The sequence below is a fragment of the Branchiostoma belcheri genome, unplaced genomic scaffold, assembly GCF_001625305.1.
Source record: "Branchiostoma belcheri isolate BF01 breed outbred unplaced genomic scaffold, Haploidv18h27 scaffold25, whole genome shotgun sequence".
Classification (NCBI taxonomy): Eukaryota; Metazoa; Chordata; class Leptocardii; order Amphioxiformes; family Branchiostomatidae; genus Branchiostoma; species Branchiostoma belcheri.
Window position 1 is genome coordinate 384,738 of NW_017803854.1, and position 27,487 is coordinate 412,224.

At 41.4% G+C, this 27,487-nt stretch overlaps 1 protein-coding gene across 1 annotated transcript in view; it reads right to left on the reverse strand.

Moving 5' to 3' along the window:
• The window catches only part of LOC109471481 (LIM/homeobox protein Lhx5-like), a 118,882-nt gene that overhangs the window by 91,148 nt on the left and 247 nt on the right, over positions 1–27,487 (reverse strand). Inside the window, 2 exon segments of the mRNA XM_019770812.1 lie at positions 14,777–14,976; positions 27,130–27,473. Of these exon segments, the coding sequence (XP_019626371.1) occupies positions 14,777–14,976; positions 27,130–27,302 (373 nt within the window). The 5' untranslated portion in view covers positions 27,303–27,473.

Genomic DNA, 27,487 nt, shown 5'->3' on the forward strand with positions numbered 1-27,487 from the left:
GCTATTGTGGTGAGATGGGGCCTAATGGGATTTTTTCTAATTCTAAAATTTTGTGTTTGTACCACGATTAGTTATCTATTGTTGTAATATTTTGTTATATTTGTATGATCTTTATACTCAACATCTTTGCAATATTTTAATTTTTGTTATTGAAACACAAAATGAGACTAAAATTTACATAAATCATAATGTTTTTCTAAAAATTCGTGTTTGAACCACGACTAGTTATCTATTGTTGCAATATTTTGTTATGTTTGTATGTATGTATGAGCTTTATATTCAACATCTTTGCAGTATTTCAATCTTTTGTTATTGAAGCACAAAATGAGACTACTCAAATATACATGAATCATTTTTTTTCAAACATTCTGATTTCGTATCACGATAATCCATTTGTTGTCGCCAAATTTCACATCACCTATCTTCAAATCACTTAGCCTTTTCTGGTCATTATCCTCATAATATGTACATTTTAGTTGTTTGAGCACAACAATGCGCCTGCTCTAAGCCGTGTGTAAAAGGGTATAATTGTCCCTTCGCTCGTCAAAAAGCACGTTTCAGGCTCCCCTCCCGGTGTGCGCTAGCCTCTACCAGGCACCGCGGATCGCTGGAAAAAAAGTAGAAATTGGCCGAAATAAACACGGTGAAATAAAGGGATAGTATACCAGAGAAGATCCCGGGCCATAAAAGATCCAATTCGCGACCCACGTATGGTCCGGGATCTTCTCTGGTATACTATCCCTTTATTTTGGCCAATTTCTACTATTTTCCAGTGATCCGCGGTGCCTGGTAGAGGCTACGTGTGCGCAGCCTAAGAGCCGCTAATGCCCGCAGTAACAGGGTGTAAAATGTCAGCAGGGTCCCGACATTGTCATCAGAACCCTTCTCATGCAAACACGATGATTGCCTAAAAGCCAAAACGCTTCATTACATTCATTTACTGTGTTTCATACCGACATTTCAGCGCGCCCGGCGGGGGGTGGGGGGGGGGAAGGGTTTGGGAAGTGATCATGTTAAAACTATATGGGCAACCATCAGCTGAAAGCGTACGAGTTAGAAAAACAAAAGAAATGTAATATATAAAAATATATAGATCTACATGGATATGTACATATAGTTATTTACTATGATATGGGTTTAAAAACTATCAAACGGATGTGGGCAGAACAGCTCAATACGTACATGTTAGAAAACAAAAGAAATGAAATATATTAAATTGTACAGAGCTGCATAGATGTAATATTTGTAGCTGAATATATATCTATTAGTTATATAAATATGATAAACAGTTTGGAAATAATTACGCTAAAACTACAGATAAAGAGGAAACCATCTGAAGGTTTGCATACTAGTATACTGAAAAATAAACAAAAAGACTTTGAAATATACAAAAACTACTAGACCTACATAAGACACCCAGAAATAGATTTAGAATTTTGTTTAATATCAACTGTTATTTCTTGTTATTATCTATGTATCCTTTTATCTTGTCAAAAAGTCATGTCTATTCACATTCGACAACAGGGTGAGCATAATGTATTTTCTGTTGGCCGAGTATGCTTCTAATGTTCAGTATGCTCGAGGTCTCACATACTAAAAACACAATGAGATTATTATAAATTCTCAAACGCTAGAAATTTCACGAATTATCATAAAAACAGATTTACATCCAATACTACATATCCTTAAGGTAGATACGCCTCATAGTATAGGTAAGTAGTGGGACAGACCATATTTTGTACAATTGTTTAGCAATAAAGGTTATGTATATAATACGCCATTCTCCGTTTCTGTTCCGTGTAACAAAAGTGCCTCAGTGATTGCCACGTCCAGATCGGTTTAAACCGGCGCTCTGGGGAACGAAACTGGAGAACTATAATTATACGGACTCCTCTGAGACTGACAACAGACCGACCTGGGCTGTCATCCTGGAACTAACCGGCGATACAGCCGCACAAAAACTCCCAAAATACCCATTCCGCCAGCGTCATAAATACAAATAGATATGCTAAGTGCTCCCAAAATACTAACCATTATGAATAGGGACAGTGATGTCATTCCAAACCTCCCTAAAACATATTCTACTCGAAGATACGGAAATATCACCTTATTGTCTAAAGTGTGTCATCAACTAGCGACAAAACGTAATTCTTGTATTCAGCTTAAGAGAAATGATAACGTTTTTATATCCCATGCCCATATGACAATATTTTACTTATGTGGCAATAACTATATGGCAAATTTATTCATTTCTAGTTTTGGAGCAAATTTATTTTTCCGGTTGAAGATAGAGCCATATTACATTTTATTGCAGTAGAATGTGTTGAAAATATAATATAGTACAAACAAAGGTAAAAGTTTCAAAGCCCATAAAAATAAGGCATGTTTCCTATGTGCTAGGAATCTGAACGATTTCTGTTTAAGTTGTGGGTTTCAGAAACACTTAATTATTGGATGACAGTTACCTTTAAGTGTACCAGGTACAAAATCTCTACATTCCCTGATATTTTGGAATTTGATTACATTTTTTGTAAATTGTTCGTTTCAGAAGCACTTTATTGTGAGACGGCAGTTACAGTATATCTAAGCGTATTAGGTACAAAATCTCTTCCGGTACGTCACATAATACAAGTAAAATTTCTTGATGTTTATGGATCTGAATGTTTTCCGCACAAATTGTACGTCTCCCTCCCGTGTCAGTGCTTTAGGGTGATGATTACGTGTGTGTGAGTCTGCCGGCTTCCCCGGACCGAAAATTGGCGCAGGAAAGCCGGGAACAGAAGCGGGCCTGAATGGGGGCTGATTGCCGGTAATGGTCCTTAATTCCACCAGTTTGCCTGCACGATGAGAACTCAGCACACTGGGACAGTCATAGCAGAGAGAGGTCCTGAAAAACACTATACCAGTGGGACATAGCTATATAGGATCGGTCGTTCCATACAGGGATAGGACAGTAACAGGACGGTTTCAGCACACCCACGGTTCCTTCCCAAAATAGTGTTAGCGTGACTGTTTTCTGCACTCAGAAAACCAAAACGAGATGCCTTTACTATTGAGCCATTTTGTATTATTTTGATAGTTTATTGTGGCACTGGGAACAGTCATAGCAGAGAGATCTCCTAAAAAAACACTGTACTAGAGGGATATGTACTGGTCGGTTCGTTCGAGGATAGGACAGTTACAGGATGGTTTAGGCACACCGTCACCGAATTGTTTTCTTAACATTTCGTAACATGGCATTTTTCCAACAATATACAAGCAAAGCTACAAGCCTTTACTATTGAGCCATTTTGTTTTTATTGTTTATTATACCTATTGTTTTATGACAGATCAACCTTAAGTATCAGTATAATATGTGCTTGGGTACATGTAAAAATATGACATCTGCAATGCAATTACAATGCGTAAAGATTCAACAGAAAAAAAGTTACAACTTCACCTACTTTTAAGACAAAAGAACTTAATCTTTTCTCGTTGCCAAGGTGTGACAAATGATCACACTTAGGCAATAAATCACTAACCTCCACCAACAGAAGACTACATACATACAAATATTATGGTATTCCGGTAATATACAATGTATCTCCTATATACTTAAATAAACAAAACTACGACAAGCCACGGAAATTCCTCGATCGTTTCTAACGGGGTGTGCAAGAGAATTCCGCGGGTAAAGAACGCGACCTGCACCGTGGCAGCAGCGCCCGTGTCCCCGGCGATATAACGATGCGGACAGAGCCATGGTAACACATATTTGCTATGAGCAAACGGTTCAAGCACCAATGCCATGCTCCAACCTCTTTGTGCAAGCTCCAAATTCAAACAACTTGACAAGTACGCAGTATGCCATGCCTGTGTTCAGTGTACGTACGTGATGCGATTATGGAAAACGTGGTACAAGCAAGAAGTTGACAGTAGAAATGACACTGCCACTGAAGATGGCACAATACGCCACACACTTCTAAGGAATCGTGTGGTACCTTGCCTTATATTGTGTCGATCAAAGAAGAAAACATGCCAGGGAAAATATGTGCACACGGTCTAAAAACGTATGGGAATATTTTGGCACGTCTCCCATTCGGTGATATTGCTACATTGTCGCAGTGCCCCTACCGAGCGATGTGGCGAGGTATTGTGTATAACACAGAAAGGAAATTAAACGCCGAGTTTACCTCCTACTGGGACAGAGTTGGTGCATTTTGGCGACCTTAATCGACTCTTCGGCGAACATGCATGTTACTTGTGATCCATACAGTGTCAGAATACTTAAAAACTAAAGAATTTCTGAGCAAACCAATACAGTAATATGAAAATGTCAAAATAGCCCATATTTTTTCATCCAATACACTGAGACAAGGTGCCATTGTCTTTGATGTTATTCTGTGGGCATTTCAGACGAGCTATATCAGCTCACTTTTCTGACGATTCTCCGAATGTTGAGACGTTAACATGTTGTATTTATAGAATTTGTCTCCAGATAAGTTGTTAAGGAGAAGATGCTCTCGACAATTTGCCCCTGAGGACCCTACTACGGCAGGCTGGTAACAGAATTAGAACGCTAACCCCATTTCACAAACAGAATGAAGATATAACAATGTTACACCGAGGCGAAATGGTCCATGATTAACACGAACACGCAGAGACCGGGCTCAGAACGCGGGGTATGAATGAATGAAAGACCTTTATTGTACATTTTTGCTCATTGCGAACTAAGTACAGGTCATGGTAAATAGCGGTGGTAGACTAGAATATATCTATAGTAAACTACATATGTACAGGTTCTGCTTCTTCTCGCTTCTTAAGACAGTTGTAAATATAAGAACAGATGAAGATTTTATAGTACGAGGATTATCGAGTTTCATGAGAAAAGTGAATTTTTCTTTTCTATCTAAAAATCCAAAACTAGGGAAATAATCTTGTATACAATTGAAAAGAATCTTTCATTGTTACATAGAGTACAGTCCACAATAAAATGACTCTCGTCTTTCAATCTCATTTAGGTTATGGTGCTGCAGACCGCTGGAGGATTATACCTGAGCCAATTGTCAATATAACACTAAATCACAGACCTGCGGTCATTTCCACATTCCAGTGTACTATTGTATTGTGTACTGAGCTACACCAAAACATGCACTTGCAGTATAGACCATGTGAAATGTACATGTATGGTGTTTTGCTATTTAGGATTGGTCCAAGAGTAACAAGTTAACTAACAACAAACTATATGTTAAATATTGTCAATACAACAGTAAATCACAGACCTGCGGTCATTTCCACATTCCAGTGTACTATTGTATTGTGTACTGAGCTACAAGAAAAACATGCACTTGCAGTAAAGACCATGTGAAAGTTATGGTGCTTTTGCTATTTAGGATTGGTCCAAGAGTAACAACAAACTCCAATGTACTAGTATATGTTAAATATACGAGGTCGATTGAAGTTATAGGTTTCGGTAGCTCTATGTATGGCAATAACATTTTTGTTCTATTGTGTACTGAGTTACACGAAAACATGAACTTTGTACAGACCATGTGAAATCTACGGTGTTTTTTCTACTTAGGATTGGTCTAAGAGTAAGAACAAACGATATATTAATTCTTACATTTACAACTGTCTTAAGAAGCGAGAAGAAGTAGAACCTGTACATATGTAGTTTTACTATAGATATATTTAGTCTACCATCGCTATTTACCATGACCTGTACTAAGTTCGCAATGAGCAAAAATGTACAATAAACTTTAAAGTCTTTCATTCATTAATATACGAGGTCGATTTCTAGGTTTCAATAGCTCTATGTAGGGCTATAAAATCTTTGTCTATCCAAGTTGGATTTTCTATCCAAGTATGTTTTGTTTAACTTAATACTAGTAATGCATTGCTTTCATACTAAATCTGCAGGCATACGAAGACGGTTTTTGCTCCATACCACAGGAGAATGAAAGAATGAATTCAGAGAGTCTGTACACCCGTGTCTTTTCTCATTCAAAGTGGTTAAGTGACAAAGTCGATAATGACGGCAATTTTGCAATCATGTCACAAAAGCGGCGGGATTTGGGGGCAGATTACCGAAGTGGGTGGTGTGCGTGTAGTACTAGTATATCTACGGCAGAACGGAATCGGACATACAAGAGGTTCTGATGCGTTTCCAGAAAAGCCAAAAACTCTGCTAGACTGGGCCTTTGCTTGATAAAAAAAAATAGTGGAATGATCTCTGGATATGGGGGCAAATAAATTATCCGGTTACTATTATAGTTAGCATTGTCTTTTTGCGACTATGTGCTTCCATGGCAGAATACTAGTACTAGTAACTTATTTGGCAAAATGTTTGACCAAATTCTATAAATTCTACTTTAGCAAGCAAAACCGTCAGGTAGAGGTACTATGATGAAAAGGATTTCATGTACCACATGTATAACATAACAATAATACTACCAAATGCCATGTAGTCATAGTACTAAACACAAAGCATAACACAACACGAGATAATATCTTCAGTCACATAGTAAAACAAGAAGAAGAGAAACTGTATATTGTAGCTGCACTATGCTGTTTGTGTTACAAGCTACAGACTCAATGGCAACGCGGAGAAGAACATGTGGCCTGAACAACACAGCTGGCACATTTGGAGAGACCATAAAATTCCAATTGACACCAATCGCAAATGTCATATAATGATATATTTTCAACTTTGCTATCCAGAATAGTTTTGATTCTTTGCTCCTATCAAATGATAGTGCAAATCTAAATCACCTTTAAAATCAACTTACAAAATTGCAGATTTTTTTAAAGAATCCATAGATTTTCCAGACTACAATATTCAAGCTAACACGCAACAAACACAGTATATCTGGCATGAAAATTCATTTGCATCCTATACGCAAATATACTCAACCGATTGGATTTTGGATTTCTTACCTAAAGAATGAAAGCCAAAAATCAGCGAAGACGATATATTTATTTCACAAATACAGCCCAAAATGAAATGGCTGTTGTGACCAAATTAGGGTCATAAGAGTGTAACAATAACTATCCCCTAGCGAATATCGTTCTGAGCATTTTGGCTCATGTGTGTCTGCTAGCTACTATTAAACTATGCACACAAGGCTCTCCCCAAGCAATGGAACAAGGGTGCTCCCCCTCTCCCCGAAATCCTAGAACCCCTCCCAAAATGTTCAAATTTAGGGTTTTCTTTTAGTATTTTCATGAAAATTTGCTAATTTTTCATCAACCGATTAGGGAGCACCTCTCCCCTCAGAATTTATGGCCCTGGCACAGTATCTAAAAATGAAATAATATTGTATTCAATTTCTACGTTCCGAAGATATTTTGAACAGTTTCCCACGCGGACCAGAGCAGGGAAATCTTGGACGTGGGTCCGGACACAAAGCCGATTGTCTGCCCGCCGTTCGACAGACGCTCCCGGCATTGTTACCGTGAAAGCGGGGAGGTGGTCGGGAACCCAGGCAAAACCCTTTCGTATGGAAACGTGCGGATGTTTGGGTGTTAATCCTGGGGCGATTAGCTCACAAAAACATGTCATGGGGATGGGAAGTTGTAGCAACGAGTTTCAAATCTATGCTTGCAGTAAACCACTGGAGCAAAGATTTTGTCAATTTTGTAACTGGAAAGGTAGAAGATGATGTCTACTTTGTAGTAGATTGTAGTTTCAAATGGTTATAGAATTTTCTTTTCCATCATAGTGTCATCAGTTTGAATTTATGATTCTTGTGAAAAAATTTACAATTCTTATCCGTATTGACTAGTCTATGTTTATCTCAGCTTATATATCTAACATCAACAGACGAGAGGAAGCCGAACCTATGCTATGACCTATGTATTAGTATAAATTGTAGTTTTAGAACCCATGGATTAGGTTAGCATTAGAAGTCCTGTCAATGTATGTACACTACGGTTACTATTTGTGTATTTGGGTGTACAATAAAGGCTATCTATTCCTGTATACAGCCTGACAGCAGGCCAGGTTGGGGGTACGAGCAGGGTTTATGTTGAGATGACTCCCCGGTGTAATGGTATGGAAATCTGCCTTCTATACGTGTCAAATGGACTTCGAATAATCCCACGGACTAAACAACGCAGGGATTTACCTTTCATATCAAACGGTTAAAGACAAAGGAAACAAAGCTACATTGTTGTGCGATTTTGAGCACATTGCAGGTATGCACATCTGTAACTCTTGATGACTATACCGGTGTTTTAGTCGGATTCTTGAACCAACCTTTTACGGTTGATTTTGTGATCATTTTGTGAAAGAAATTATGGGCGAATAACGTCATAAATTATTGAACCCTTGCTAAACGCAAATTTACATTTTCCAGTAGAAAAATTGTTAGCTGAGTACTTCTTGACGCAAGTGTTTTTGCAAACAAGATAGTCGCGAATATAAACAGGGTAAGAATGAATTGAAACCTTTGTACAACATATATCCAGTATCATTACTACGGAGTAACAATCGCACGTACAGAGATCTGCATTTGATTAACATGTGGAAGATATTTTTAAACCTGGATAGTTTATATATAGATACATACACTGTATTGTTACAGAAGTGTAGCATACAGTACAATGAATCTTACCCGTTCATACGCATTAAAAATATAGCAAAGCCTTCTCACATACGTACGTTGTGTAGTTATTTTAATCTCTTACACATAATTTAGAGGTAACAAAAACAGAAATATGTTAAGCATGAGATGAGCTCGTCTTTGTGTGAAAAATGTAGAATCAATGCGGCATATTTTTTATCGGAAACCCCTCCGACATGCGTGCCATGAGAAAGTGTTACAGAGTGATGTATCAGTGCGAGCCACGCTAATGAAGGTTAACATCTCCCGGGTTATTGTTCCTCTCGATGTGGCAATATTGTGTCTGTTTGTGTGTCCATACGGCGGAGGGACGGCTACATTAATTACGCCACGTTTCCCGCGGTCCCGTCGACGCTAAACAATGCCTCAACCAAAGACCTATTAATGTGTTTGACAGGTGTAAAAATGGCCGCCAGCGCCGATGTTAGCGATAGCGGCGGGCCGTCCCCTGATGCCGGCCAGGTTTGAATGGTTAATACCCGCCGCACAGAGGGGCCTGCTATCTCCCCGGTTAGTCTAAATGGCAGTTTTTTTATTTGTTTGGTGGGTGGAAAGATGGCCGGCGGGCACGATGCCTACCGATACGGCAGAGATCTCCCTCAAGAATTGAAACATTCTATTGAAGTGGGGCGCGGGAACGGAGGCTTCCAAATCCCGAATTATGCCTGGATTTGCCAAACCTGCTCTCTGAAGTTGTAACGTTTTAAGCTGCTGTGCCTAGAAGCACTGTCGTCTGTAGCCTCCATAGCATACCAAAAACTGGGGTTTTTGGGGGTCTTCAGGGTCTTTGGAATCTTATATGTGCTATTCTCTGATTGCATATAGACAACATAGCCGGCCTGGTTGAATTATACGAACTGGGCTGATCAGGAAACAGCCGAAGACCACCGAAACCCCCAGTTCTATAAGCCTGCTACGGAGGCTATGTCGTCTTCAGGTATGTAGGTATGTACGTATGCACGGCGAAGCTTACTAACTACGGTTTACAGCCAAACGCCTGCCAACCCAAACGGTGAGTTATGACTATCAACAACAGTTGAAACCCTGACGGCACGTAATTAACCTAACGAGGATTCACACGTCAAAACAAAGGCATGTGCGTTTAATAATCAGTTACCGACTGGACACACAAATTATTTCTCTCTACCAAACTCAAGTGGGTTGCTGGAAATGGTAAATTTTGCCAAATAGATTGAATATTAATGCTTATGCTGGAGGACTTAGCCAGCGATATGAGCATAACTTAGCCTCTATAGCATGCCAAAAACTGGGGGTTTGGGGGGTCTTCATGGTCTTGGAAGTCTTTTATGTTCTATTTTCTGATGGCATATAGACAACATACCCGGCCTGGTTGATCAGACAACAGCCAAAGACCACCAAACCCGAGTTCTACGCGTAAGCCTGCTAAGATTTACTATTATTTTCAATCAACCCATATAGGAGTACTACTACAGTCTGATGGACACAAAACGGTTATCCTAGCGTAACTAACACGGCTCAGAAATGCAGGTTATGTTGTTACAGACAACACTGCGACAAAAGACTGACCAACATTCCTCTATAATTGTCGTCACACATATATACACTATAGTATGGCTGGAGGTCAGGAACACATTTGTCTGTTTGTGAGATAAGATTGACACATCTGCAGACGACAGATTGACTGATATCGCGCTGACAGGATAGTTGGGAAGTCACTGATATGACGGGACGCGATGTGACAGCTAAACGGGTCTTTAGTGTCGCCTGGGGGGAGGGGGTGACTGGGGATAGCCTGGTCAACTATATTCAACCCAGATTCAACCCTTGTGTATTGTATGATATAGGGCAATGTTTCAAAAGATGTCTGGACGCTAGAAATTCCACCAGTGATTGTAAAATTATCCCGTACTGTATATACTCTTTTGTAACGTAGATAAGTGTCTTAGTATGCATATTATATTGTACAAGTATTAAGTGTAGCAGTATATGCTATGTGTTGTAGCAGTATATGCTATGTGTTGTACCTTGTACGATTGTTGGGCAATAAAGTTTATTTCAGAAAATAATTCGTTTATTTTCAAAGACGGGTTGGTACGAAATAGACATACTGTTAAAATTTGAAACATTCACGATAGCAGTATACAATCAAGAATTGTTTAATGTATGACAAAAGATAATTTTATATCCTTCATTTTATAGGTAAAACACAAGTAAACGATTTGGGGCCATTTAGTTATAACCATGCAGTGTACGTTTCGCTCTTTACGTTCTCAAGTAGACCTACAGGCAGTTGTATTTCAAAGATCTTTACCCAATGATATGGCTATTTTGTCAATGTACAACAAGAAGTAATTCATCCTATGGCTGCAAAGTTCTTGTTTTTTTATGAATAAGCAATTTTGATTGATTTTTGACAGATTATAAGATAGAGAAAGAATCATATTGAATATAAACATTTTGCAGATAGAAATCTAGTGTTGCTGCCTTGTCCTGACCCAGTTCCTATGTATGAAGGAGCAGGTTTATCAGATTCTGGGTCCTGAATACGGTAAAACTCCTACACCTGAATGACTTCTGACATTCAGTCTTTCCGTTCCATTGAATCTAGGCTAGACTCATACAGACATTTGGGAATTTCGCTGTACTTTTTTTTTACTTCTCAACATTTCCGATGGCATCATCATTTGCAGTTTGACATTTGAAGTTGAGACAGATCCAAGTTGACTAAACCAAGCATTACCATAAAATAACGACCGGGCGTACACTGATCAATATCTGTGGTGGTAGGGATTTTGCAGATTTTGTATTTTGAGACAGATATTTTGAAAAGTGATTTTATCCATATGCATTGGTTCCAGCTTCGTACCCAAAAGTAAATGTAACATTAAAAAAAAAACATTAGCAAACGTTATATTCTAGTGTTACATTCTAGATATAGCTCAAATCTATCCACAATTTTATAGATTGGCATACCAACTCAATAAAATATTGTTGACAGAAAAACTATACATCCATTATCCAGATTTATTTTCTGATCAGAAATTATGTCGTTTAAAACACAAGACATTCTCAATTATTGTACGAACAAAGACGGGGAACATCAGAAATTTATATCATTTCATAATAGAAATATACAAAATTTTCCTAACCCTTTTACAGGGTAGAATTAACCATTCACAAATGTCTAGATTATAAACGTTAGTAGTAAATTGTACATAATATTATACTGAGACTTTATCTAACTTTCAGACGTAGGCTAAATACGGTATTTCAGCAATACATTGTGTTTATTTGATTTTATTTCATTTGAGACGATATGAGTACATTTTTCGCTTTCAAAGGACGAGATCTCGAAATTCTTTGTAAATACCGGTGCAAATTTAGATCATTCCTGCATAGAAATATACTGACGTTTCCTAACTTTTAGACATTGTTTTGTTTTGTTTTGTTTTTCTTATTTCAATAGACGAGATCTCGAAATTCTTTTATTTTAAATACCGGTGGAAATTTTACCGACCAGCCATGAAAAAGCATAGATCATTCCCGGATCCCGGGTGCCAACTGAACATCGCTAATGGCCGCCCAGCCGAGATGACTGATCGAATTACGCTGATTTGATTTACGACACTTCAGGTAAATTACGACATTACGACCGAATTGCGGCCGGACAAGAGTCTGGGGAGCCCCAGCAACAGGGCTAATATGATGTACCCTGGTGGGCCGCAAATGGGACTAATAACTTACTAACGGACAGTGTGGATGGATGGGAATGTGGGACAACTACTATGTGTAATGTACGCCGATTACATGGACTACAGCTATATCCTTGTAGTTGTGGGTCACAACATAGGAAAAATATGAGCAAAATGAATGTGTATTGGCAATAACAGAATATTTTGCAGGATTACGTATATAATATTTTCACCTATTGACGGGACTATACTGTCATTGATACAAAATTTTGTACTATTTTGTCAATAGTGCAAATTCTTTCCACTATTGTGACAATATCATTCTGTCCTGTCCATAGCCTCAAATTGATTAATTACTAAGCAAAATACGGTGTGAAAGATACAGGATACTTGTGATACGTGCTTTATGGTAAAATTACATGTAGTTATTGTTGAATTATACTACATGTTAATAGATTCTTTACGGTGCTATAAAACGTTGCTAAAAAATAGTACAGTATGTTGCAACTCCGCACAAGTATTAAGACTAATAAGAGTATGTTGGTTTACAAGTCTAGAATATCTGTGTTGTGCGTTAGTTGTTTTCTTTGTTGCTATGAGTATACAGAAAGCCTGGAATATTTGTGGTTGTGTGTTCTCTTTGTTGACATTAGTACACAGAAATCTATTTTACTGGAGTATGTTACAACTCTGCACAGGTAATATAGAGTATGGTGGTTTACATGTTTAGAATATCTCTGTGTTTGTATTAGTTGTTCTGTTTGTTGATATGAGTATACAGAAATCCATTTTACTGGAGTATGTTAGTGTAGAATATGTGTTGTGCGTTAGTTGCTCTGTTTGTTAACATCAGAAGTCTACAGAAATCTATTTTATCGGAGACAGAGCCCCGGTGATAGTAACCTCTTGAGTGTTTTACAACTGTATAAGTATGGTGGTTTACAATTTTACATGTCTAGAATATGTATTGTGCTAGTTGTTCTCTTTGTTGACATCAGGAATATACAGATAAATCTATTCTCCAGCAGACATCACCCCGGCGCTAGTAAACTCCTGAGCCCGGCTGACAGAGACTGATGTGTGCGGGATAACGGGTTGGTAATCGATTCTATATGCAAGTCTTCCCTGATGGACGGTTGATAGATCCTGGTTAATGTCGCTGGTGTGGACAGTAAAGTAGTGTTGTAATGTTGTCTGCTGTCTGACGCTAGAACGACGTGCGACTAGGCTGATCTAGTGTTAGTACTATCTGTGACTTCAACTTGTGACGTTGTGTTATTACAACCTGAGAACAAAACTTGGTTTGTACGTTAGATCCTGGTTAATGTCGCTGGTGTGGACAGTAAAGCACTGATGTAATGTTGTCTACAGTCTGACGATAGAACGGCCTGCCACTATACAATCTAGCTGTGACTAGAACTTTCAGCTTGTGTTTATAATAGTACAATCTGTGATTACAACTTTCAACTTACGACTTTATGTTTGTAAAATCTTTGGATCGAACTTTGAAACTGTGAATTTGTGTTAGTACAATCTGCGACTACTAGAACTTTCAACTTGTAAGTGTGTTATTACAATCTTTGAACAGAACTTGAACTTTAAAATTGGGAATGTGTTAGTACAATAAGGAAATGGAACTTTGAACTTGTGAAGAAAATACTACTGTAATACTAATGTCAAGAGATAACTGATGGAAAGGTGATAAAAGCCCCCAATAAGTAAACTAAAATTGTAAATTTTCAAAATTTCGGGTCACTTCAAAATCAGAACGAAAAATTGAGGTAATTTTCCAGAAAAAAAAGTTGTGATTCAAAGTGAGAAAACAGACCGGTTTAGCAGAGGGCACTAAAGCGTCATATTGACGACCGGGAGCCAGCCTCCTTGTCGTGCGGTAACCATGGGAACGCCACCCCGACCTTCACCCTGACCCCAAACCGAACACAAATTAGGCCAACGGGCTACAGGAGGGGGGAGGGGGGCGCGACGGAACATGAGACTGTTTTTATGACTGAGGGTCGGGGAGCACTTTTATTTGTCACTAACAGGTTTAGGATGGCGTTTTGACATCGACTTGTTTTCCTTTAGAGTTTGCTGTATTGCAACGCTAACACGTTATTTCACCTAACCCTTTGCAGACGAACCTGTAACTTTGTTGTGATAGTCTTTAACAAAGTTTCAAACAAACAAACAAACTTAGACGAACCTGTAAGTTTGTTGGGATAACGGTCTTAACAAAAGCTAAAACAAACCAACAAACAGATCGTACCTGTAACTTTGTTAGTAACAATCTTATCTGCGACTTGGTTGTAGGATAACAGTGTTTGCAAAGACGCTAAGAAACCAACCAACAAACAAATGCTGATGTACCTGTGACTTCGTTGTGAGAGAGCAAAACTCTAACAAACAAACAAACAAACAAACAAACAAACAAACAAACAAACGCACCTGTGACTTCGTTGTGAGAGAACAAAACTCTAACAAACAAACAAACAAACGCACCTGTGACTTTGTTGTGATAGCAGTCTTTACAGATGAATTTGTCGTCGTCCACAACGAACAGCTCCTCTCCCGTCGCCATCTGCTTGGCGCAGGCGGCGCACGTGAAGCACTTCAGGTGGAACACCTTGTTCCTCGCTCTCCTCACCAGGTCGTTCGGAAGGATCCCCTGAGTACACCCCGCGCACTTCGTACCGAACCGTCTGGAAATAAAACAACAAGGCGATCAGAGATGGCAGACTTCACCCCCTTACCCAGAGTACACCCCGCGCACTTCGTACCGAACCGTCTGGAATACAAACAACAATAAATAATAAATAGATAAATAAACAAGGCGATCAGAGATGGCAGACTTCACCCCCTTACCCAAAGTACACCCCGCGCACTTCGTACCGAACCGTCTGAAAATAAAAAAAAATAGGCAATCAGAGATGGCAGACTTCACCCCCCCTACCTTGATTCTTTTTAAGGGCAATCGGAGATGGCAGACTTCACCCCTAATGAATTGTTACCGAAATCCAGACATACATATCAAATCGAATCGAACAACGGAATGTTCGTCGAGACTTAATTAGATGTACTTTATTGGGATTCGATTACCCGAATCAATCGAATAACAAAAGCGATACCGGGGCAAGTCCCTGTGGTGGGGTCATACAGATACATCACTGGAGCTTCGTCCGTTGTTTGCAATTTCTCAAAGGTGCAACTCAATGCAAAATCACCTGCTATCACCCCCCCCACACACACACACACACTCTCTCTCTCTCTCTCTCTCTCTCTCTCTCTCTCTCTCTCTCTCTCTCTCTCTCTCTCTCTCTCACCCACACACACACTCTCTCTCTCTCTCTCTCTCTCTCTCTCACACACACACACACACACACACACACACACACACACACACACTCACACAGTCGAACAAAATATCCAAACGAAACATCGACAACACAAGCGGTTTAGGGGCGGGGGTAGTTGTTTCAGTCCTGTGTTTTTGTGCCATATCCAAGCACACAGGCTACATTGGGCTGAGGTCTGTCGGTTTTTCCGTGCGGTGTGACGCCAGTCCCACATCTGGCGGACACCTGGCCCAGTCTACACCCGTCCAGGTCTCACACCTTCCACAACCCCGGCAGGGCAAGGTAGGGGCTGCAGTATCAACCTGGCTTCCACACGTCAATCACCAAACGCCTTCCTGTCAATCTCAGCTTCAAATGGAATAGGGTCTTTTACGGCTTTATGTTAGAGCTTATTAGCCTCCACCAGGCCTTTCTACGGGAATACGGGATCGTAGAATTCGGCAAAAATGGGAGTAAAATTGGTCAAGGGAGTCCGGCCGCGGGGAGGTAGTTTCTTTCTTTCCTCCGAAGGCTTGTGGAAAGTCAAACTTACAAGGCGGCCAAACTCCCCTGGCAAATATTCTCTTATATATAGCCAGCGTAGTTAGTCTGGTAGAGACTAAGACCTTATATTCTTGGTCTTTTGGCAGTAGAAAAGTGTCCTGCCCTGCAAAACCACACAGAAATGATCTGTCTTCATCAACACAAAACTAAAACGGACCTTTGATGTTATAAATATTCGCCCTAAAAGACGTCGGCAGTATTTTTACACTTTGTGTCGCCATAATACAGTCACTCGCCTTGTAGCAAACTAGTTACATCCATGATATGTCATAGAGGTTATATTTTATGATGTTGATTTGCCGTCGTCACTACAAAGTGCGGCAAAGTCGTTCTTTCAAGAGTACTTCAAAACAGACTCCTGCGGCTAGCTCAGGTACGAAGCTCGACCCGTGAAGTTAAGGTTGAGGGCATCGTTCCCAGGACGGCGGTTCTTGCGTCTCGGTGACCGAGATAAGTACAAGGGCGCGCGTCTCGGGAACGGCGAGTGCGACTTGGAAACTTGCCCCACCACCTCAGCTGTAAGGGCAGTTGTCGCGACGTACAGGCATGCATTGGCCTGACTCGTATCAGGACGGCTGTACAGAACAGACTCCTGGCAAGACTAGGATATACCGCCTTTGTGTAGGATGCTGAAAGAAAGAGCAACAGACACAGAGAGAGAGATGGAGAAAGAGAGAGACAGACAGACAGACACACGCACAGAGTGATGGAGAGAGAGAAAGATGGAGAGAGAGAGAGCGCCAGACAGAGATGGAGAGAGCGAAAGAGACTAAAAGACATATGGAAACATAGAGAAACAGAGAGAGATATGAGACACGAGACAAAAGACATAAACAGATAGAGAAAAAGTTTGACGTACAGAAGGAGAGAAAAGAGAGAGCGAGAAGACCACCTGTAACATGATCGCTTGCGGCCATGTTCCGTGATGACAGGGCGGCAAGTCTTTAGAACTTGTCCCCGGCCTGAGCTACAAGTCCAACCCGATCTCTTAAGGCTGACATAATCCCATTTGTGTCGCCCGTCCTCGCGTACAGTCGTCAAAATTACATTCCGTCCTTTCAATTAGCTTAAAGACGTCTTTCTGCCCAGCTTTGCAGCGCCATTCTGGGTCTTCCGGAGTCTTATGTTCACTACCCTCTAACGAAGTGTAGGTAATATTCAATATCTAGGTCCGGGCTGCCAGCCCCTGGCCCTGGCCTGATATGTGTGTGGCAAAGGTTAGGGAAAACTGGGCTTAAATACCCGCCCATTTGACGGTAAAGACGGGGTACGGGAAAGACACTGCGCTGCCAAATATAATAAGCAGATTGAATGGAATCGGCGGAGTGTCTCAAATAACCATCTGCACAAATAAGCACATCTTTTCCCTCTCAGCGCGCAATCAGCTAATCCGCGGAAAGCCAGAACTCGGGCGGATCTGTGCAGCTGGAACTCAGTGCCGACACAACACGGCGTTACGGCGCTGCACGTGGGAATCACTGTCAACTACAGATTTCTCTTTACAGAAAAATACACATAGAAAAGAGATGCGGAAAGGGTGAAGGATGGGCCAAAATTAGAGCGTGTTTCCTGCTTTTTTTTCACATGTGTAAGTTTCCAAAACAACATGGCGTTACGAGCGCTGCACGTGGGAATCACTGTCAACTACAGACTTCTCTCACATAGAAATACTAACAGAAAAGAGATGTGTGGTAGGTGAAGGATGAGTCAAAATTAGTGTGATTCCTGCTTTTTTCACATGTGTAAGTTTTCAAAACAACACGGCGTTACGGCGCTGCACGTGGGAATCACTGTCAACTACAGATTTCTCTCACATAGAAAAATACACATAGAAAAGGGATGCGTGGTAGGTGAAGGATGATTCAAAATTAGTGTGATTTCCTGTTTTTGCACATGTGTTAGTTTCCCCCTGTTCTTAGCTGCTCGTCGACGTGCTTGTACGGTATATTCCTTGCAAATAACTGTGCGTTTTACTCCAAAGTTCTTACTCCAAAGCACTGACAGGAGACAGGAGTTGGGAAGTGGAATTATAGCTGGGATTATCAGAAGGTCAATGCCCGGGAGTTGAACCCGAGAACCGCTGAAAGATATTTACGACACAGTAGCGAATTACCGACCTGTCACCAAGTGTTCGCAAATGTTCTCATCTCTTACTGTTATTTTTTCCGGTGAAAGCTTCAACACTAAGTGTTTGATCATTTGTGTTCCGTGGCCTTGGCCATACAATGCTTTATCCCTATATTATACGACAAGTGCGGTGGATTTTTCTTAATGGTATGGTTGACAATAGATGGAGTGAACTCGAGCACGCGCGACCTTGGAAACCTGTGGGACTCGAACCAGGGATCACCGATACACAGGTCCACCTACAATACGGCTTCACAGACCCTTGTTCACAGAAGGATCATAATACTTTGTTGTTTACCATTTACCGATAAAGAATATACATTTTATTTTTGCAATTGAAAAAGAAAACTAAAATCATGTTTTCTAATTATGCATAGAGTTTTATAACGTTAAGTGGTATCTGTCGAGTCGATGGAAGTCAAAGCCATCCTATACTACAAAAGCTACTATTGTTCTACTTTGTACTTGCCCATATGAATGTTTCTGAGCACGTCAACTCCACTAGTTTGATAGCCTATGACAGTCGGCATGTTCCCGTGTTGTTTGTTGCGTGGTTATGATCAGAGCGGGTCTGACGGCAGGTTAGCGGGTCGGCAGCCGGCGTGAAACGAGGGCTGACAGGGGAAACACAACACCGGGCCGCCCCGCCGCGGAGACACGCAGTACCCCGCCGGGAACGAGCGACTGACCCGCCGCACGGGTAGTAAGATGTCATCGCTTCATCATTCACTCCGCCCGAGTCTGCTAACAGGGAGAGACATCCGATATAGATACAACACCGACATCTTAACCTTCTTTCTCTGTCACTGACTTTCAAGTTATGCAAAACGTTGGTTGTACGGATCTTAGTAACCCAGTGAAACTACCTGGGTGTCCTCCTTTTCGATACATTTGAAAGTTCGAATGTAGTTCCAATAAAATTTCGATAGTACGTTCGAATGGAATGTATGTTCGACTCGAAGGTTCGATTCGAATGTATATGTTCGAAAGTTCTTGCTTGCACTATCACATTTGCAACATATGTATCTTTTTAGAGTGTTCTTATCCGATGAAACAGAAGGATACAATACTTGATTTCTAGGTGCTAATGTGCTAGTTGTCATATGACAAGTAGCATATTAGCATTGTGTGACATATTTGCTGTTTATTAATAAAAATGTTGTATTTTTAAAATAATTAATCTGTACATGTACTGTGGGTGTACTTAATTACTTAATTTTGGACTGAGTGAGTCCGGACGCCATGACCACAGAACATGAGAGTTTCAGACGACAATAGAGCACGTTGCCTGGCAACAGGACCTAGTCAGGATGTGAGTCATACCGTGAATCTTCGTCAGTCGAGTCTAAATGTCAGACGACGGACCGGTGGAACTGTATTTTTAGGTCATAACAACACACGGGCGGCATACATTATACTGCACGCAGTGCACGGAGTAACATAGATGGGAGAGGGAGGGGTGTTCTTGTATTTTCATCATCAAACATTCGAGTAATTTTTGTGTCGTACTTTTATTTTTAATGCCTACTTAACGAGTTTTATTGTTGTATTTCCTGCAGCGAAATAGTAGCATGACCCCTGTACGTGGTATTGGTCGGTGTAAAAGTGTGCGGCCTGTATCCCGTCCCCTACCGTCGCAACACGGTAAGGCAGCTGAAGAAAAAGGCTTGAAACCACATGGAAATACTAGTGGTAGATTTATTGATGGCAACTGATAATGAAGGCTATCAATGAAGGCAAACTGCAATGTTAGGGTGAAATAACAAGGGCGTGAAAATATTGTACTAGTATATCCTAATTTACTGTAAGCGGCAATTTTGAAACAATATGAATGTAGTGATAGTAATGGTTACAGATAAGCTGGATTTAGATTTATATTTGAACTTAGTTGTTAACGTTTTAAATTGTGTGTAATTGTTAATATTTGTTTATTGTTCTACAAACTTGTCATCTGTGTTGATAATTGGCATATCGTATGTCCCCCTCGCAGTGCTCAGGTTTAGATGATTATTTGTAGTGACAGCTCCTATTTAGGAGATACCCGTGTTATAATTTATTCATGTGAACATAATTTGTGGTCAATTTGAGGTTAGTTAAGTCTGTTATTGTCACGTTCCTTTACAATAGAAACAGTTCGCACATACAGAAAACTCCGCGGCTTACAACACATGTATAACTGATCTATAATTGTTGTTTCAACTTTAATATCAACAATGTTAATAACATAATCGGATTACGAACCGTCCTACGTCAATACGGGTCGCCGATACAGGCTATTTTATTTGGTTATCCGGGGTTATTAGAACAAGCGCCCTGGTCATCACCCGATCACCCAGGCTTCATTAAAACATCATCAGGGTGTCTTCAACTCAGCTGGGCGCCCCTTGGAGTTTACAAATGATCTTTAAGACGATCTGCTCTATATAGACAGCAGTCATAAGTCACACGGGTAGATTTTATTTTACTCTTGGCATGAAAATTAAATATTTCTGTCAGCTACACTTTTTTTAATCATTGTGACGATTACAAAAAAGTGTGTGCGTGATAGTGTGTACTACTAGTACTTCATTCGTCAATCGTACTATTATTGTTCTGATTTTACGAAACAGGACGACAACAGGACGGCGTCAGAAGGCTGCGACATTCCTCAAACATCGCGACGTTTTCTTAGGCTCAACATCTAAGGCCGTTACATTTTCGGGATCCACCACACACAGTCTACTATACGTCTGCATTACGCCCAGGAATCACAGATGACCTCAGGATCCCTCGGCCCCCATCTCAGCAGGCGGAATTCATATTCCTAATTCCGACTATCGATTTACACGTTTATGAACATGGACCGAAAAAAAGGCGCTCTTTTCGTCTGGAGAGACCTCCTGCATGGGGCCTTTACGTGGTCTTCAAAACAAAGGCATCCAGTGCAGTTTTTAGGGCTTGGAAACCAGATTTTTTTCAAAGTTAGTATTCTAGTTATTTATCTACATACTGGGTTCAAACAACACTATCCGAGTGACCCTCATGGAGCAAAAATATCCAAAATTCTGACAGAAAATGGCCACTGGAAGGTCCCTTGGCTGATTTTTAGGGTACCACCCATAAAATAAAAGGACTCTTTTTGTTACCTGTTTCTGCAGTTTTAGATACCCAAAGTATGAAATACTGATTGAAATGTGCTAATGTGAAGCAGTATGTGCCAAAATCATAAAGATTGCCTTATTTAGAATATTTCCTGTTTTGCTGCTCTGAAATCGCACTGGATGCCCTTTATACTACTTCTGCAGAGACGCGTGTGTTTTGAATATTTGGCCTAACAACAATGTGCAGCGCATTCGATCCGTGGGTATGGTATGTACTATGTTTTCTTTCCTCCTTTTTTTCGGCATTGATTTCTGTTCGGCATCAGAGATCGATCCAGGTTTAGACAGGGAGGATGAGTGATAAATAACCAGACCTGAGTCCCAGTTGTCCGGGCACAGACCCGCAAAGTTACCGCCGCCAGATCATACCTGAGTCAAGCACTCTTCTCTTTCTGTCCTTTGAAAAATATAACACTAACAGTGAATCTTCGTATAGCAATTGTAAGAAAGGTGGGACGTATCAGACTCTATACAAAGTATGTATGGGGATTGAGGTGTTCAAGAATTCATTCTTTCCTAGAACTATCGCAGAGTGGAACTCACTGTCACCAAGTACAGTAGGGGCATTGTCAATAGATAGCTTTAAACAATGTCTAGAGCTAGAAGTTCAAGGGTTAGGTGTAACAAGTCGATCGGTGTAATATAGCCAGCTGCCGCCGCGCCGCGTGCCTGCAAAGCTGGTGTGTTACGCCGAAAGGCGGTTATACCGGCTATACAGATACAGATACAGAGGAAGGTATGAGGAAGAGTATTAGAGAAGGAAGAGTATAGTAACTCAAACCTGTCTACTGCCCTGCAGTGTGCTAAATTCTTTTTAAAATGTTACACCAGCAAATCTTAAGTATAGCAATGTTAAGGCAGGACGTATCAGACTCTATAAAAATTGCTTTATGAGGCCTGTTGGCAAGAAAAGGAAGAGTATAGTACATGTCTACTGCCCTAAAGTGTGGCGAATCCTTTTCAAAACGTTACACTAGCGAATCTTAAGTATAGCAATGTTAAGGTAGGACGTATCAGACTCTATAAAAATTGCTTTATGAGGAAGAGTTTGGCAAGAAAAGGAAGAGTATAGTACATGTCTACTGCCCTAAAGTGTGGCGAATCCTTTTCAAATGTTACACCAGCAAATCTTAAGTATAGCAATGGTAAGGTAGGACGTATCAGACTCTATAAAAATTGCTTTATGAGGAAGAGTTTGGCAACAAGGAGGGATATCGGCTTACTCCGACCTGTCTACGGTCCTGCAATGTGACAAATCGTGACTTTTCAAAATATTACACTAGTGAATCTGAGTATAGCAATGGTAAGGCAGGACGTATCAGACTATAAAATTGCTTTATGATGCCTGTTGGCAAGAAAAGGAAAATTGTACATAAAAGGAGGAGTATTGTACATGTCTACTGCCCAAAGTGTGACAAATCCTTTCAAAACGTTACACCAGCAAATCTTAGTAAAGTAAGGTAGGACGTGCCAGATTCTATATGAAAACTGCGATACGGACAGCAGCATTGCAAAGAGAAGGAAGAGTATAGTAGCTGTCTACTGCTCTACAGTGTCACAAATCCTTTCAAAAACGTTGCACCAGCGAATCTTATACTTATAGTACAAATGTACTATTAAGGTAGGACGTGTTAGGCATAGAAACCGCGATACAGACGACAGTGTTGGAAAGAGAAGGAAGAATACAGCTCGGACCTGTCTCCTGGCCGCGGCCTGACGTCTGACCGTGTCGGGGAAATTCTGGAGCAGATCGCCCGCGGATCCGGCCGGCCGATCGAAGGCGGAGGAACTTTGATTTATGGCAAGGCTTGTAGACTTCAGACCTACAGGTAAAGATTCACTTGAGGGTGGAACGGCTAGCCAAAGGGGTTCACCGGCGCGGATCGCACAGAAATACTGTTATATTTGGGGGTAAATGTCGTCATGCCTCCGGCAAAATAAAATCGTTGTCTGGGGACAATTTGAATATATAAACTTCAGAATTCCACTACAGTGATTGCAAACGCATATTCTCGTCCCATACTATAGCTACATAAAATAGTATTTTGTAAGGTAGGGTTAGGATTAGGGTTGGGCTCGCTGTACGTTTGATGCGGTAGATGCCATACGTTGTACTAATGATACATTGAACATTTTTTATGCAATTAAGTTTATTGTGTATGATATTATCAACTCAGAAAATTTCAGAATCTACAGTAGAGGAAATACATTCAGGTCGGCGGTCCTCCACTTTTACGCTCGTTTACGAATAGCAGAAGTCTCCAAGCTATCTACGGACGTTTTAGGCATTTCGTCTCGTTTTGTTTTAAGCTCTATGATAGTATACCAACAGAAAAGCTTGCAAAATTGACAGCCCGACAAAATACCTGTAAAAAAACGTCCAAAGCACGCCTAACCTAGTCTCCACCAGACTTCTTTTGGCCTGCAGGCCAATTTGATCGTTGATGGCCGGCTACCTTCACTCGTCAATCAATTGATACCATTTTAGGCCGATTTCTACGATTTATTCAGCCTACAAAAGAAGTCTGGTGGAGACTACTAGTATGCCTAACCTCTGCTTGGCTTGTGTCGGCGACCATGTGAGGCTCGCCTGTGGGTCGGTCCTCCCTCTGCGGACGGCCGGAGGTTACGTGTTCTGACCCCGGCGTGTTTATGGTACGTATTCCGTAGCGAGGTGCTAAACGCAGGCATTTGCATGCTGACGGTGTAGCAGGAGTTGTTACTAGAGTGTTCTGTATGATATGGGCTCAAATACTCAGGACTGTCCGACACGACATACTGACATGACAGAACAGACACACACATGCACAACGTCTATTTAAGAACCGGTCTAGAGATTCAATACGTTAAAGCTCCAGGGTTATAAAGACGTGCTTTTGTACAACCTCAAGTCTGATTTTGACCTGACCATCAGGCATTGGACAAGCTAAGTGAAAGTGAAGCGAGGTGTAGACTGAAAGTGACAGTTTTAGTCGTACGTGCATTATTATACGCAATACAGACCGCCTCGACAGTATCTGATGTGGTAAAATTCCAAGGCCGTCGCAAAATGGTCGGCGGCGGTTGTAGGGACTAGTGAAAGGGAAGAGAAACATCCAGAAGCAGCCCTCCTTTTTAGCCGGGCCGGAGCTAGGGTTCCTCCGGGATCGGCGATGAATATCGGAGCTCTGATACATCAAAACCATCTGCGATCAGCGCCGGCCGCCGCAGAGCCGCGGTTTTGTGCGCGCCGACAATACCCGCGGCCCGGACGTACAATAACGGCACACAGTCCGGCAGGGCATGCATTATTCAGCCGCACGCATGTACAAACACATGCAGAAAGACCCGCTGAAATAAGGCTCACAGGAGCGCTTGGCCCCGGACGGATAAAAAAAGAGAGAGAAGAGAAGGTACCGGATGTGAGGGCGGCCCGGGGACGGCTAGAGGTTACGGGCGCGTTACTCGGCCCCGGAGACGCGCACTCAAAGCCGTGAAAGGTCTATTTTAGTTTTTCACCGCCGCCACACACACTAAACTCAACCACCGTGCATGTCATGTATTCAAGAACACGAACGTACACAGGACACACACGGGGACAACTTTGCCAGCGATTCTAACACGGCTTCTGGATTTTTGTGACATGCTACTTTTTAAGACACATCTCCAAGACCGTCGTAACGTACGAGTGTGTTGACTTATTCATTTCAAAGGATTATTTCTACAGCACTATTATAGCGGCAGTTCATAGCAATCGCCCGATGGTACTACATTACCATAGACACACACACACGGGAACATGGGGGTCCCACGCCGTGCTGCATTTGCAATGGAAATCCGCGACTGGTCAGGGACAAAACATCGGGTCGGCTTCGGTCATGTACGGGACAGACACACATGCATGCAGTCGGGCTTGGGAGGGAGGACGCGAATCTTACGCTTTCTACAAAATCGTGGCATACGACTTAAACATATAACCTACACGATGGGACCGGAAGCGTTTGACATACAAAAATTATAAACTTTTTTTTAGTATTTTTTGGGACAACTATAATAGTTGTGTTCAACCATGAAATTTAAAATCACAACGTTGTGGCGAGTTTTTTCACCCTCGGCCCTGGTTTCCGCATTGTCTGCCTACCTAAACATGTCGTCTGTCTACTTGTCAATCAGTTGTGCTCCGGTCGGCGAGTTTTCTGGGGTGTCTTGTGTTACTAATATACTTGTATCTCCTAGGATATACCAGTTCTAAGCAGCATGTATGCAATGCATCATGATATAGACGCACTACTGTGTAACTTGGTTATGTTACATTATTGAATTATAACCTGGCTACGTTAACTTTTTTTCGGTGGCGTGTTCCAAATTAACAGGGTCTCTGAGCGTGTCTGGCACTCCGTGTATCACCTTTCCTGCCACACGTTATTTTAAGATTTACATAGATAGATTTGTAGTCGGGAATATAAAATAAAATGCATTTTCATCCAAATCGTATATCAAATTGTTAAGTGAGAAGACTATTAAAAAAATGTAAAATTGACTTTGGTAAAATATTTTACATCTGGAATAAGCAGAAACAATTTAAAGGTAAACTATAGATAAACACTTATATTTTTAAAAATCCTTTGTCACTTTTACCCGTGTCTCCAATATCACGTGTAAAGTGCAGACGCGATACTTATGAAATCATGATACAAAGTAGATTTGGTAAATATTATCATATTAGGGCCCAATCTGCCACATCTAGGTGGCGAAACGATGTTATCCTACTGTACCTGGGGGCATATTTTGGCCTAAGAGAATCCTTATCACATTGCTGTGTGTTAAAATTGTGGTCTGGAGAATTTTGAAGTTTTTTCGTGTGTTGAACGTTTGGAGTGTTTAAGATTCAGCCGCGGTATCAATGCCGAGTTTATGAGCCATAAAATCATAATTGTTCCCGTCTCTGTTGGCGGAGGCGTCCGCTTTCACCGCCTGAGACCCGCGCCAAGTTTACTAGCCTCCGTAGCAGGCTTATAGAACTGTGGGTTTGGTGGTCTTCTGCTGTTTTCTGATTAGCCCAGTTCTAAAAAAACGGGGTAATTCAACCTATGTTGTCTATATGCAATCAGAAAATAGCACATAAAAGCTTCCAAAGACCCTGTAGACCCTCCAAACCCCCAGTTTTCGGCATGCCATGGAGGCTACGAGTTTACCCTATCTCTCTCCTCGCGCCATAAAGTTTGATAGGAGGAAATGGGGACTACTGTCCCTCCTTTTCTCATGGAGAGCACTTCTCAGCGAGGTGTGAAGTGGCGGGTGTCAAGTTTGTGGCCTGCACGTAAACAAACGGTGTCGGAAACGTGAAAGACTTTTACGCCATAAAAAAGGGACAACAACAAAATAGACAACCACATCGCGAGGTTCTGCTAAATGTTGGTAGGCCCTGCTTAAAACCTAGGTCGGTACGGTGACACTGAGTCTGTGTTCCCGTGTGGTTATGGTGTGGGAAGAGTATGCATGTGTTTTTCTCGGGTATGAAAAAAGAGAGAGACAAAGGTAAAATAGACAACCACATCGCGAGGTTCTGCTAAATGTTGGTAGGCCCTGCTTAAAACCTAGGTCGGTACGGTGACACTGGAAGTCTGTGTGGTTATGGTATGGGAAGAGTGTGCATGTGTTTTTCAGGCTCGGGTATAAAACAAGAAGAAGAGACACAAAAGGTACCGACCTGAAGAAGTCCTCCCTGCAGTACAGTTTGGAGTCTCTAGTGAAACATTTCTCGGTGAGGCGGCAGCTGCAGTCGCTGCAGCGCACACACTTGGCGTGCCACGCTCTGTCCAGCACGTTCAGAAGGAACCGGTCCAGGACCGGCCGCTCGCAGCCCGCGCAGTTCACCACCATGCTGCCCGACGGCTCCGTGTAGATGAAGGCGCTCTCCGAGAGTCCCGGGTTCGAATCCACGGCGGTGTCCAGGGTCGCCGCTGGTCTGCAGAGGGTCTGCAGATCAGCCTCGAGTAGCCGAGAAGTACAAACTGTCGTCCCTGAACTCTCTCGCTTCTCTCTGTGTCCGCACGACACAGTACGCA